Source organism: Humulus lupulus, chromosome 2 (genome assembly GCF_963169125.1).
Source record: "Humulus lupulus chromosome 2, drHumLupu1.1, whole genome shotgun sequence".
In the NCBI taxonomy this organism is placed as follows: domain Eukaryota; kingdom Viridiplantae; phylum Streptophyta; class Magnoliopsida; order Rosales; family Cannabaceae; genus Humulus; species Humulus lupulus.
The window spans coordinates 161,245,307-161,261,043 of NC_084794.1; the positions used below are offsets into that span (position 1 = coordinate 161,245,307).

Here is a 15,737-nt window from a genome sequence, read left to right on the forward strand (position 1 = left end):
ACTCGCAACCCCAGGGCTGCAAGAGTGGCCTTCACAATACCATCTCTTGTAGGGCGGTGATGTTACCCTCTTGAGCATCGATCTTTTGTTGCTGGGTGGCCACCTGCTCATGGAGAATCACCACCTTTGGTGTATCTTCCATGTCCATGGGATGAGGGTCTTCTTCCTCATAATAACCTTGGTCGACACCATCATCTTCGCCGTCGTACTCGGTGTCTTGGTCATATTCCTCCATCATCTCAAGCACGTCCTAAGGTGGCTGCTGATTGGGTTCTCCTCCTTCAACTCCGGTAGCAGGGAGCACGTCATCTGTAATGTTTCTTCATGTAATTACCATGGTTATAAATTTTTCAAATTCTTTCTTCAAGCTCTCAATGAAAGCACCAAAATGTTACTGTCTTATTCGTTATCAACCTTAAGAAGAGAGATTAAAGATATAAGCAATAAGAATACAAGTAATTTTTCATGATTCAGGTTATAAAAGAACCCTAGTCCACGTGTCTCTGGTATTAAGAGGATTGGATGCTTGTGATGGCATGCTCCAATTGTGTATTCTCAAGCGGCGATTAGATTGCTCTGAGTACAAGGTGTTTTCTCTCTAAAAAGCTGACCCCTTTACAATGAGATCCCCCGCCCTATTTATAGGGGTTGGTGTCATTAATACTAATCATCAGTAATTAATACACACTCTTCCCATTATTGGGGGATTAATACAAATTCAATGCATTGGCCTGCATTGAATAGAGACAATGACCTAAACGAGATTTGTGGGGCCCACTGCAGAAAAGCACCTACTTTATAAGGAACATGCCCCAGGTACTGCCAGAGTGTTCTATAAGTACCTCCATGTCAGATGGTGTAGTGGGAGTGCGAGTTGTTGAGTCATACACTCGACAAGACTATTGACGGATCGCCCATAAAGGTTGTCAGACGATCCTCTAGCTCTACAAACCCGCATTTGCTGACACGTTGCGCCTTTCTTAGGTCTGAAAACCAGAGCCTCAGACCTGGGAGACGACTGGGGGATGAGACCCCTCACATTAAATTGCCTGATCTGGAGAACCTCCAGCTCCGAGGGAAAACCTCGGCGAGTAATATACTAAGGCACACACGACCCACTATCAAAGGCAAAGCCTCACCTAGGAGGACCCTTGGTTCGACTAGAGGCCTCAGGAAGTAACATGCTCCAATGATGTCTATGAACGTCTGAGCCAGTCACTGGGGGTGGCCATGTGTCAGAGGTGAAAATACAGACAACATCGAATAATACACCTAGTTGGGGTTAAGAGACCTTGGAATTACAGTGAGACTTACCATGTGAAGAGATGTCAGTGAGAAATCGGGGTAGAAGGATAAAGTCTTAAGGAAATAAGACTATCACTTTAGTGAGAGAGCTATAAAGGAATAAGAAGGTAAAGAACACGACTCAGAATTTAGAGTCAGATATGTGGGATCGGTGTCTCGAGATGCTTCAATAAATTTCGAGGATGAAATTTCTATAAAGAGGGAATAGTTGTAACGTCCCAAAATTCCTAATGAGGCTTAGTGCCTAGACTAGCACGTGGAGTAATTATGTGTTAATTAGTTTAATGAGTATGTGATTATGTGGATTATATGAGTTATATTATTATATGATTATTTATGCATGTTTATGTGTATTAAATATGCTTGAAGGTCAAATTTTTTTGAAAGAGGTATTTTTGTAATTTTGATCAGTTGAGGGTATAATTATGATTTTATATGTATGTTTTTTATACCACATTATTATGTGGATATATTTGAGATATTCGGCTTGAGTTGGCCCTTTTAAGCAAATTAGTGGAAAAGCCACAACGAAGATTAATACCTGACTCGTGATGAACCTAGGGGTATTTTGGTAATTTGGTGAGTTACCGTGAATTAGTGGAATGTGAGATATAATTTGGGGAATATATTACTATTTGTCGGATTAGTGGTTCAATTGAGAATTTTAAGTAAAATTTGAGGTTTAGTGGGAATTGGTGCCAAATGACCATTTTGCCCTTAGGGGTCCTTTGAGGATTTAATAAAGGCTAGGGGTCGGATGGACTTTTGGGACCATGTGATGGTGGATTAGGGGCTAAGTGTCAAAGGGCGCTGCCTATTACGTTTAGAACACCCCCCCCCCCCCCCCTCTCTCTCTTTCCCTTATTTTACTTATCTCAAGGTGCCTAGTAACCAAGAGCTTCAAACATCTTTTGAGGATTCTTAGGCTGCAAGAAGGGAATTGGGACTGACTGGAGGGGATCGAGGAGCCTGGACCTCCCAAGGAACTCTGTACTCAGCTGAAAATTCGGATTAAGAGGTAAATCCCTTTAGTTTATTCTTTAATGGTGTTCTGGGTGGGTTCTTTGAGTAAAATTGGAATAACTTACCAATCAATATTCAACCACCAATCTCGCAATCCGTGCTCTTATGTATGATTCTTAGTCTGCCAAATTACCAAATCCATGCCCTCCTCTGGATCCCTAAGCCTCATTGATCCATATCAAGAACTAGAGAAGTGTTCTTACTCTGTACTCTACCTTGTATCACTTGAGGAAAGTCTGACCATCGTACGAATTCTAAACCTAATTTCCAATATTAATTTATCTTTGATAATTAATCATCTAAAGCCTATTTACCATACTATCCTCATTCTCTAATTTTCCACAGTAATTACTTAAGCCCATTTTTGTAAATGCTCCTTAAGTTAATAGTTTTGATTTTCCTTAATTAGACTTTCTACCATAAAACTCATATTTCTACCTTAACCCCCATAACTCAACTACTATCACATTTTGACCTCTAACACTTGAAGAGAAATTCATATAAAATAAAACATATATATATATCATGCATATCATAGCTTAAATCACGCATCACATAAAAATTATCATAATACCCTTGCCCACGACAGATTACCAAAACACGCCTTACTAATGGAAGCGGATATTACAAAAACTCACCAAGATCAACCATGCTAATGAACCCATTACTCACTTTTTTTTGCTAGGAAACCTACTAAGAAAAATTTGGTAGCAAAGTAAAAAACAATCATTTGAAATCAAAATCATCACTTTTAAAATCACTGGAAAAAATCTCTCTTCCACAGTACTATGACTAACTGTTTCGTTACTAAAATATTTTTCCACAAACGCATTCTCCTTCTTTGCAAACTTAGTCACATTGCTATCCCCTTTACATCTTAATCCATTTATAACTGCAAATTCTGCCATACTAAATCTAACCTTGTCACAAAAAATTTAAACCACATCTCACACTCATTTTTTTTTATGAATTTCCCTATATAAAGCACCATGAATCAACTGAGCTTGCATTGAAATTGGCTTCATCTCTAAAAAGTGACCAAAACAGGTCCCAACAAAACTCCTATGTTGTTTACTACTCAACTTAGACTTTATAGTGAAAATACATCCCAACTCTGAAGAGAAAAATGTAAGCTTACCCAACAACCTTTCTTCAGGTTTGAAATATAATTCCCATTCCTGCAATCAAATTACACCAATAAAATCAGAGAAACTATAATCTACAAAATTATACCATAAATGTATCCTATAACAACTTAAAAAAATAGAGACCAACAACGAAACAAAAACCCATAACATCCACCAAAAAAGCACACAAAAAGCAAAAATATAAAAGAGACCCTACATGTAGAAACCATACACATATATATACCATAAAAGTTTCCCATAACAACTAAAAAATAGGAGAACAAAACCCAAACAAAACCCATAAGAGCCACTAAAAAAGCGCACACATAAAACAGACCCTACATGTACAAACCCAACACAAAAATACAATACAAGTATCCCATAACAACTAAAAAAGGAGGCTAAAACTGAAACAAAACCCATACAAACACAAAAAAAGAACACATAAACTGAATTGAAAACCAAAAACAACCCATAATAACTCATAAATCATAACAAAATAAACACTACCTAAATTGTAAACATAAAATCCTAAAAACAAATAATGTTAAAAGTTTGGGATCCAAACCCACAACATCACTAAAAAAAGATACCAAAAGCGAAACAAAAATCCCTCTCTGATAAAAAAAAAAAAACAAAAAAAAAAAAACTCAAAAACGAATTACCTTTATTTTCTTAGGGACATCAACCTTTAATTCTTCACTATCACAATTGAGCTCATCTACACATTGCTTCAACTTCTTCACTTCACAACCTTCATCGGATGACTTATCCTTCAATTTCCTCTTCACATACTTCCTCTTACTCGAACCCTCCACCTTACTATCATCTTCTTCTGAAACACTTTGAGTAGACTTAGACATATCTTTTTTTTTTCTTTTCATAAACATATTTTAGCAAAGGAGAAGGAGATAATGACGATCGGTTTATCGCCATTTCAATTTTTAAAGAAACTAATGAGTATACAACTACTCATCCTTATTTTTAAGTTACTTGAGACGATACCACTACTCAAAATACCCTAAAATCAAAAGTTTATCTCAGTTAATGGAAAAGTTGGAAAGAAAATGATGAAGGTTGATAGAAAATGGACGTAATGCCTATCAGAAAAATATGCGGCAACGTGATCACGTACACAAGATAGGATATGGGGGGATTAGGCTTGGACGTGTAGGACTTAGGAAATATGAACATGTGATGATATTTAATATACCTGGTATAAAAACAACGATAAAATCGTAAAATAAAAAACCAATGATATTTTTGTAATTAATTTGAAGAAAACGTTGCCACCTCTAAATTTTCCTTAAAATTAGATATGGGGCCGACATATAAATAATTTTGGGAAAAGTTGATACATGCCTACTTTTATTATTAATTAACTAGAAATAGCTAGAAAAGTTGTTTAGTAACTCGTACAAATATTTTCCCGGTAATGAATATCATTTTTCTTTATTTTCTTCATAATTACGACAATTTCAATTTTTTAAGGAAAAATTTAAAAGATATTATATTTCATCTTATTATTAGTGTTGTATTAATTCTTGATCTGAACTTCTTTTTACTCTTTTAAAAACTATTAAATACAAGCACACGTATTCCTTTTACAAAGAAAAAAGAAAATACATATAATCCTATTTTATGCAAATAAATTCGAATATATTGATTAGAATAATTAGTGGATTTTACCCTCTAATATTTGATCTTAGTATATTTTACCCTTTACTTTTGACTTAATATTCAAATACTTCCTAGATAACAAAATAAGTATGCGTTTACTTCTAATATTAACATCATCAAAATACTCTTAGTAACTAAATGATATAATAATCTTTTTATAATTTCATAGTTTCTTTTTTACCAAAAATAACTATGTAAATGAATGAACTTTCATTTATTTCATAGTCATTCCCTTATAAAGTTATATTATGGTAAAAATATCTCTGAAATAAATAGGAGACTATTATGGTGTTGTTTGGTAAAACTTAAAAAAAAAAATTTATTTAATTAATTAAAAATTTGACAATTAAACATAAAATAGTATTTGGTAACTCTATTTTTATTTATTATTTTAAAAAATTTTAATTAAAATTCATTAATTTTGAAAATAGAATTTTTTCACTTTCAATTTTTTTTAAACCGTTTTAAACTTTTTGTTTCTTTTTTTGCTTCTCTTCTTCAAATCAACACTTCATTTTATATTGTTAAACAAAAAATAAAAATGAAAGTTACCAAGCGCATTTATTATTTTTTGTTTTTAAAAACAAAAAACAAAAATAGTTACCAAACATATTTTTTATTTTTTAAAAATAAATAAACAAAAATAAAAATAATATTTTCATTCTTGTGTTTTCAAAAACAAAATTTTTACCAAACACAACTTATATTTTTCGTAATTAAGGATTTTTTTATGGTATTAAAATGAGGAGATAAACACATATTTATTTTATCATTTAGGAATAATAGAATTCTAAGTAGAAAATGAGGACGTTAAATCATAGATCAAAAGTCCATGGCTAAATCCACTAATTTTTCTATTGCTTATTTTGTCTTGATAATATTGACTTACTCACCACATGCAATTCTTCAAAAGGGCAAAGACTCAAAGTCAACCAAAGGAAAAAAAAATTAGAGACAAAGACCAGAGGCCTAAACGCAAAACACAAGTAGTTGCGTTTCTTGGTAGTTGCACCACACTTTGCATGAAAATTAACTTTCATTAATTCTTATACAATTTTCACTAAATAAAACCCTAGTAATAGCAATAATGGTTCTGTAATTTTCAAAGCTCTAGTGAACATATATTCCACAAAGTAGTTGGATATAGCATCATCAATTTTAACTTTGGTTCATGACTTGTAATAGAGTCATCAAGCTAGCTAGTTCATTAAATCAAATACACCCGACAAAAGAAAAGAATAACAAATTAAGTATATAGCGTAGCCTGGCTTTCCAATCTAAAAATTGCTGCAATCCGAGTCAGGAAGACCTTGAATGAAGAAAAGCAATCTAAAAATTAAAATAGAAATAAAATATGAAGAAATGTTCATGAAGTCTCTAGGAATTATGGACAACACGAAGGAATTTCTAAGGAATTGTCGATATTTATCCACACTTGACATGCCCAAGCAGCCAAATAAGTACATTAATATATATATTATTTATATAACTAATTATTATAATTTAAGGTAATTTGGATGATGACCACTTTGGCGAGAATGCGTCAAAATAACGTCTCTGTTTGATTATTTCTCTGGAATTTTTGATAAAATAAATTTCTAATTATCCACCCCTCAAAATAAAAAATATCTAATTGCCTCCTAACAAAGGATATTTAAATTGTAGGAATCAATGAGAAAGGACAAATTACACAAGGTCATACATAAAATTCTCACCCTATTTTCTAAAAGATTTTTTGATTTTTTAAATTACTATTCAATCTAAAAAGTTGACCGGCAATATTATTCCATATTTATAATAGAATTTCATTATGGAATAATATGACTAAGTTAAATTGACAATAATATTGCATAGATTGAATCGCCAAGTCTTGAAAGGATGAGAGAAACCATCAGAGTACATGAACAAAGGTAATTTAATGCTCATGTCAGTGAAAATTCTCTTTAAAGTTCTCAAGAAAATATAAAATTGTGGTAAATAATGAATCCAAGGTTCAATTTCTGGTTCCATCAGGTGTTATTTATACACAAGCTAAGTCGGTTTAAGTTTAGAAAGACTTATCCTCATTGGTTCACGTTAGTAGTCCAAAGGTGATTAAAATAACAGTTTAAATAAAGGTCTTGCGAGATCCGACCCTCAAGAGTTCCACAATCAATGCATATATGGATCGGACGAGATCAGACTATCATCCATACTTCTATAAGAATCTGCCAAGTGTTAGTGTATTTCACTAATAATCAAATATTAAAACACATAAAAATTGTGTAAATATACAAGGATAAATAAGGGTTCACAAAATGACCTAACAACCAATGATAATTTTGATATAACTCAATTTTTTTTAATTTTTAAATAAGGGCCTGATAATTTTAGCCTCTCCATATACAAAAAAAAAAAAAAAAAAGTTTCCAATTTATGTATTTTATGTGAGATAACGGAGTTTCATTTTATTATATAACCTATTGATGGTGAGAACTCGTCAACGAAGTTAGGTTAGAAAACTCAAAGATTGATAAGAAACTGATGAACTTAGGAAGAAAACTTGAAGTAAAATTGCAGAGTAAAAATGGAGAAAAACGTTTGTATTACTCAATAGTTTGAGTTTACCATGTATTTATAGTGGAGCTCTAATGACTTCTGATACATTGTGGTCTCGGGGGACCAGATAGTACATGGATATATCATTATTGTGGTGGTATAGGTAGTAGTGGTGCAAATGGTCATGGTGTCAGCTCTGGTACATGCTCAGAGGCATGCACGTGGTAGTGCCGAAGAGGTGGTGGTTGGCTCTGGTACATATCAGAGACTTGCAGGTAATGCTCTAGGCATTGTAATATTCCGCACGAGCACTATTTTCCTAGTACACATGTTAGGAGTGTGGCAGTGGAGGCTTCCCCATGTACCACCCTTGTACTACCACTACTTGTCTGGCATGGGCGCTATACCCGTGCTCAACCTTCTCTTGATTGGTACGTACATTCGGTACATGTATGTGCAACACGTACCTAATGGATGCTTTCACCTTTCCAAGATATATTTGTGCTTCTAGTCTCTTTATATTTTGCTAAGTATTGGACTACTTGTGGGCTTGGAAGGGATGCATATGGGAGGCGTGCCCTGCTGGTGGAACCTACCCTAGAAAAATAGGGTAGGGCCTCGTCAGCGAGGCACATATTTCAAGGAGGCTTGGGAAATGATGGCCTTGCTATTTGGTTTATGGGTGAAGGTGAGAGAGGTCTCATGGGATGTTTAGTCGCGAAGCCGTGTCATGGGCTCTTAGGCGTGAGATGTAGGTCTCGCAAGGTGCGACCCCTCCTGGGTGCAAGGCACCGACTTGGTGTATGGTACTTTTCCTGGAAGGCGTGACCCCTCTTGGGTGCTAGGTGCCTACTTTGGCACGAGATGCAGGTCCCGCGGGGCACGTCCTCTCCTAGGCGCAAGGCGCCTACTTTGGCGCAAGACGCGGGTCTCGCGAGGCACCCCTCTGCGTGCGAGACATTGGTCTTGCTAGGTGGTCTCGTCTGGGACTTCATGACAAAGTACCCAAAGTTAAAGGAGGCGAGAGTGTGACTTTTTGACCTTGTGGGGTATTGGTGACAAGGAGGTTGTCTTGTGCATGCATCGAAATTTTGGCATCCACATAACCAAATTAGAGATAATCTATAATATAAGTCAAGCGTGCTTTCACTACTATTGGTTTGCTTATTAACATGGGTTGGACTGGCAATGTGAAAACAAGCCTTGTAATGTGTAACTTGGTTATACGTGATAACAAATGCCATTTTTTCCATTGATGCTTGGGATTCCATTCTCAAATCTCTTATAGGAATATTCAGATAATTATATTAGGATGAAATTATTATTTTTATTGAAAAGCTTTGTAAAATCACATGAGGTCCAAATACAAGAAGGGTCCTGCAATATATGATGAGCAGGTATTGGTTAGCCTAAGACTAACTTGTAGCAGAGTCTAAACCAATTTGTAACATAATAGGTTGAAGAGTGTTGATGGTGAGAACTCGTCAACGAAGTTAAGTTAGAAAAACCATAGTCTTTTCCTTATTAATGAAGAATATCAACTATATAATCAGAAACTTAGAAAATAGTTGCAGAAGGAAAATGGGGAAAAGAACTTGTATTCCTTTGTTGTCCCAAGCTATAGTGTTTTTTCCAAACAACCCCTTTCCATGTGGAAGTGCGGTTCCCTTTATAGTGGGCTCTAATGGCCCCTGATACATTGTGGTCCAGGGGACCAGATGGTACACAAGTACATTGTCAGGAGAGTGGTCTCAGGGGTAGTGGTGCTGGCTCCAGTACATGGTCAGGTTCTGTGGGGATGTCTCCACTACTTATTTAGTACAAGTGTTAGAGGAGTGGCTCCATGCGTAGTGGTGCTGGTGGTGGTGTCGACTCTAACATTTGGTTAGAAGTATACAGGCCATGTCCCCTCTTCTAGTACTCCCACTACTTGTCTGGCATGAGTATTCGGATCAGACATATGGGGTCTTAAAGGTCGTACCCCGTACAAGATCGTATTGGTACGATCCTTTTGAATTATATTGGGGCTTTTACCTCTAAATGTTAGGGTCTCCATAGATCTTCATAAGAGACATCCTCTTAAGGTGTAGGGTGCGAGACACCCGGTGCACGTAGGGATTGTGGCACAAAATGGAGCTCTTGGGTCTTTGGCGCAAGGCGCCCAAAGCACCTCAAGGCTACCCACGAGACTTGGGTGATAGGTGCGCGAGACTCCCCCTCCCGAGGCCCTGGTGGCGCGACACTGATGGCGCGAGACACCTCCTTCCGAGGGCCTAGTGGTGCGACACTGATGGCGCGAGACGCCCCCTCACGAGGCCCTAGTGGCGCGGCACTGATGGCGCAAGGCACCTCCTCGTGAGGCCCTGGTGGCACGACACTGATGGCGCGAGATGCTCCATCGTGAGGCCTTGGTAGCGCGGCCTTGATGGCGCGAGATGCCCCTTCACGAGGCCATGGTGGCGCAGCACTGATGGCACGAGACACCCCATCATGAGGCCCTGGTAGCACATCCCTGATGGCGCGAGATGCCCCCTCACGAGGCCCAGGTGGCGCGGCACTGATGGCGCAAGACACCTCCTCGCGAGGCCCTGGTGGCGCGACACTGATGGTGCGAGATGCTCCTTCGTGAGGCCCTGGTGGCGCCGCTCTGATGGCGCGAGATGCCCCTTCACGAGGCCCTGGTGGCGCAGCACTGATGGCACGAGACGCCCCCTTGCGAGGCCTTGGTAGTACATCCATGATGGCGCGAGACGCCCCCTCGTGAGCCCCTGGTGGCGTGAGGAGCTCTTTTGCGAGGCCCTGGGCAGGCGTCGGGCATGCGGAACGCTAGATCATCTAAACAGGCAAGCGAGGCGTGGCCTCATTGAGTGCGCTGGGAGGAGGCTGGCACGAGACGATGGTGGCCCGAGGGCACTGCGGCTCAACAACGTATGTAGGAATTTAGGGGACCTAAGCACGTACTTTGGGTCTTTTACAAGCATGGAATTTTGAGCATCTATAAAGAGTAAATAGATAATACAAAACCCAACTAGCTAACTAACTTTCAAATCCTAATAGACCCTCTCAAGATGAAATGTATAAGTTCTTAGCATTCAACTTGGACATCAATTCCTTGAACTGAGTAGGGAGCAATGGCTTTGTGAGCAGGTGATAACTCTACAACATAGAGTTATCTTACTCACTTTTAGGCTTATAATTCAATGATATTTGAGTGATATATGTTCTTTTTGTTTATTTTGTGTTTAATTTCACTTTATTTGTGTTTGTGTTAGTTTTGATAAGTTTAGTGTTTGATATTTATGAAAGGATTAGAAATAGCTCATTAATAGGTGAAAATTTATCTTGTGAATAGAAACTTGAAAAGACTCACTTTGGATTTTAGTTTCTTTTGTTGAGCAGGAAAACTCTGAAATGCGACCACATTTATTTTAACCGCATTTCCTAGAGCTATGCGTGGATGACGTGGTTGCTCACTTAAGTGACTGCTGAAGTGGCGTTTTCTGAGGAGGACAGCTGGAATTCAATAATCTACATCACCTTTGGGTTCCATAACAAGGGGTGCACATGAGGAACAAGGATTTTTCTTAATTTTGGAAGGAAACCCTAAGGAGGCAAAGGGGATATTACATATATTTTTTCTCTCTTTCCCTTTTTCATCAGACCACCTTTTGAAGAAAGAAACCAGCAGCCACCACCATTAGGGAGATCAGATTTTGAGCTTCAAGGAGGAGGAAAGAAAGTGCAAGGAAGAAGGAGAAGAAGAGACAATTTCATTTGAATCTTGGCGTTTGGATTTTATTTTCTCTACTCTTAATCTTTGTATTTGAATTCCTTTAATTGATTCTCATGAAACCCATGGCTGAAATTATTATAATTGTTCTCTTGAATTTTAGTATGAACTAAAACTTTTGTAGTTAGAGATGCTAATGAACTCTAATATGTAATTTTGGGTTTGTGGGTAATTTTAATGTTAAAGTTGTTTTGAGGTTTTGTTCAATCAATGGGTATTATTGTTTATACTTGCTCTATGTTTAGCCAACTTGAGTAGGTAATTAAATTTTTATTGATGCTGGAAAGATTAATATTAATGGATATAAAAATTGATTGATGCATGTTCTTAACTTTTATGTTCTAGAAATTGTGTTTATATTGGAATAATAATCACCTTGCATGATTTTATAGGTTTGTGCTCAAATTGATATTCTTAACATTGGTTGGGCATAGGAATATGTTAATTAATGTAAGAATTGAACCTTAATTTCTTTGGAAAAAGAATTAAGACAAGTAGAAAACCTAGTCAACATTACCCAGAATTGTGACCGCATTGTTACCCGCATCTGTTCCCAGAATTGCATATTAGAGGGATTTGGTAGCTCTAACTTCCCATCATCGCTTGATTAATCAATTGTTTACTATTTTAGATTGGTTTTGGTTGTTTAGTTTTCTTATTTATATTTTGTTTTTAATTTTAGTTTAGTGAAACCTTATTGCTTATTTTTATTCCAAATTGTTGGGTTTTCGTCTTTACAATATCTTGCTTAAACAATCCCTAAGGAGACGATATTAAAATACTTACTATTATATTACTTACATGTGATTGTGTACACTTGCACATTAAATATCATAAGAAAAAATCGCAACAAATTTTTGGCGCCGTTGCCGGGGATTGTTTAAAGTCAATTATTGTGAAATTCACTTATCTTGCAATTTGGTTTAATGTTTCTATTGTGCTTATGTGGGTGATTCTTGTGCATTGACAAATATTATATTTTTATGAACGAGGATCAAGACCCTGATACTCTTGACTACTTCCTCTCAACCCTGAAATTGAGCGAACATTCAGAGAAAGAAGAAGAGCACAACAAAGAACTCGAGAGGAAGCAGTGAGGATGGAAAACCAAGGAGATGAGCGACAGGCTCAAGGGGGAACAGTTGCTAATAATGCGCCAAATGCATTTATTGTTGTTGATGATAGAGACTGCGCCATCAGGCAATATGCTATTCCCCTTGTCAATGAGCTCAACCCGGGCATTGTAAGACAAGAGATTCAGGCACCATAGTTTGAATTGTAGCCAGTCATGTTCCAGATGCTTCAAATTGTGGGACAGTTTAGTGGGATTCCTACTGAAGATCCTCACCTTCATCTTCGTCTATTTATGGAGGTGAGTGACTCTTTCAAGTTGCTCGGGGTTACAGAGTATGCTTTGAGATTAAAGTTGTTTCCATACTCTTTAAGAGATCGAGCAAGAGCTTGGTTGAATTCATTACCATCTGATTCTGTGACTACTTGGGAAGAATTAGCTGAGCGTTTCTTGATGAAGTACTTTCCTCCTACCAAGAATGCCAAGCTCCGCCATGAAATCACTTCATTTTAGCAACTCGACGATGAATCTTTATATGAGGCATGGGACCGGTTCAAGAAGTTACTAAGAAAATGCCCTCATCATGGCATTCCTCATTGCATTCAAATGGAGACATTTTATAATGGTCTCAATGCCTCATACAAGAATGGTAGTTGATGCGTCGACAAATGGGGCACTCTTGTCCAAGTCATACAATGAAGCTTTTGAGATTATAGAGAGGATCTCCAACAACAACTACCAATGGCCTTCTACTAGAGCACCGACAAGTAGAAAAGTGGCTTGTGTTCTTGAGGTTGATGCACCCACTTCTTTGGCAGCTCAAGTATCTTCAATATCAAATATTCTTAAGGGTATGAACATGGGGCAGCCAATGGGTTCTCCACCGATGGGTCAATTAGTAGAAGTTTCTTGTGTGTACTATGGAGATGGTCACATCTTTGACAACTGCCCCTCTAATATTGCATCTGTGTTTTACATGGGGAATCAGAACAGGAATGACTTACATTCGAATTATTTCAATCAATCATGGAGGCAACATCCCAATCTTTCATGGAGTAACCAAGGGCTGCTCCTAGCAGCTCATCTATGCATCCTATACCTTCTTATCCACTGGGGTATCCTCCATAAGCTCCACAATAAAGACCCCAACACATAGTATAATCTAATTCTTTGGAAGGCATGTTAAAAGATTACATGATGAAGACGGATGCACTCATTCAAATCCAAGCTGCATCTATGAGGAATTTGGAGAATCAAGTTGGGCAACTTGCCAATGATCTTAGAAATAGACCTCAAGGTGCTTTACCGAGTTATACTGAGAACCCAAGAGATGTTGGCAAGGAACAGTGCAAGGCCATTACTTTGGGAAGTGGCAAGGAGTTAGAGAGTTCCAAGAAAAATTATGGGCATGAGGATGAGCCCTCTTCAATCCAAAATCGTAGGAAAGCAAGCAAACATGAAGAAAGATCTGATGTGCTGGAATCTGCCTCTGCCCAGGATGCGGCCGCATCTAGAACACCGCAAAAGTCCCCAGAAATTCAAAAGCTTCCTCAACAGCTACCTTTTCCACAAAGGTTTCAAAAACAGAAGAAAGATGGACAATTTAAAAAATTCCTTGATATGTTGAGGCAGCTACATATTAACATTCCCCTTGTTGAAGCCCTAGCGAAAATGCCTAAATATGTGAAGTTTATGAAAGACATCCTTACAAAGAAGAGAAGATTGGGGGAATTTGAGATAGTGGCTCTTACCAAGGAATGCAGCTCATTCTTGCAAAACAAGCTGCCCCCGAAGATGAAAGATCCTGGGAGTTTCACCATTCCATGCACCATTGGTAATTCTTATTGTGGTGTGGCATTATGCGACTTGGGTGCCAGTATAAATTTGATGCCTATGTCTGTGTATATAAAATTGGGGATTGGTGAAGTCCGGCCTACCATAGTGACTCTGCACCTTGCAGATAGATCTCTTGCATATCTTGATGGGAAGATTGAGGATGTCTTGGTAAAAGTTGATAAATTCATTTTCCCCGCTGGCTTTATTGTTCTAGACTATGAAGCAGATATAGAGGTGCCTATTATTTTGGGGAGGCCATTCCTTGCTACAGGTAGAACCTTGATAGATGTGGAAAATGGGGAGCTCATAATGAGAGCTCAAGAAGAACAAGTAACTTTCAAGTTATTCAATCCTATACGTTCTCCAGATGAAGTAGGAGATTGTTTTGCCATTACTGTCAAAAACTCTAATATGGAGGAAGAGGTACCCATAAGGTATAGCAAGAAAGTGAGGACGAGGCCATCTCCTAAAGAATTTGAGAGCAACAATGAGCTAGGGGCAAGTATAAATAAGGCACCATCTCATTTGCAAGAGCCACATAGGAAGAAGAAAAAGAAAAAGAAGTGTGGTAGGAAAGCTCATTCCCAAAGGTTCGAAGTAGGCTAGCGGGTGTGTTTCTCTAATTCTCAAATGAAAGCAAGTTGCAGACATCTAACATCAAGTTTCTCCGATTCATTCTTGACAATTACAGTCTTTCCTTGTGGTGCATTGGACTTGCGTAATGAAATTTCAGGAAGAAAGTTGAAGGTGAAAGGGAAAGAACTTAAGTTTGGGGGCGGCGAGGTTAAGCAAAATAAGACCTCGCTCATGTTGAAGGATCCTTGAAGAAATTGTAGCAAATTGGGTTGCTACACTGTTAGGAGGATTAATTGTAAAGCAGCCCAATTCAATTAAAAAAAAACAAAGAGAGTTTAATTTATTTAGTTTTAGTTTTCTTAAGTTTCTTTTATTTTGATTTCTGCTTTCACTTGGTCTTGTGGGTAGTGTTTCTGTGTTTCAGGTGTAAGTGCATCAAAGGAAAGACGGTTAGCATTGGAATTGAAGTTTGGGGAGTGCTGGACTGATTTGGAAAAATTCTGGTTTAGCAACTGGAAATTTTTCTACAATCTCCTAGTTACGGTCAAATAATTGCTGTCGCATTTGTGGGCGTAACTGGGCATATATAGAGCTAACATGGAAATACCAAATGGTGGACAATTTTTAAAAGGGGTTCCAGATTGAAATCTGCAGGCTCGGGAGATTGGGTCGTTGGCTCAGTGACTTGAGGGAGTTCTTTCTATCCTTTCTTAACTTTATATTAGTTTTTTTTTTGTTTGTTTTTCTTTTTGTTGATCGTTCTTAGTTGTCTGTTGTTTTGAGTCGGTAT

General features: G+C 37.7%; 1 protein-coding gene and 1 non-coding gene across 2 annotated transcripts; one reads left to right on the forward strand and one right to left on the reverse strand.

The window, feature by feature from the left end:
• Positions 1 to 13,018: 13,018 nt before the first annotated feature.
• LOC133820448 (small nucleolar RNA R71) lies at positions 13,019 to 13,125 on the reverse strand. The gene has a single exon (XR_009886857.1). It is a non-coding gene; the product is annotated as a small nucleolar RNA R71 (small nucleolar RNA).
• Positions 13,126 to 13,181: 56 nt separating this feature from the next.
• Positions 13,182 to 15,435, forward strand: LOC133814885 (uncharacterized). The gene is made up of 3 exons (XM_062247790.1): positions 13,182 to 13,590; positions 13,713 to 14,961; positions 15,372 to 15,435. Exons 1-3 carry the CDS (start codon positions 13,182 to 13,184, stop codon positions 15,433 to 15,435), a joined length of 1,722 nt encoding a protein of 573 aa, XP_062103774.1.
• Positions 15,436 to 15,737: the final 302 nt, after the last annotated feature.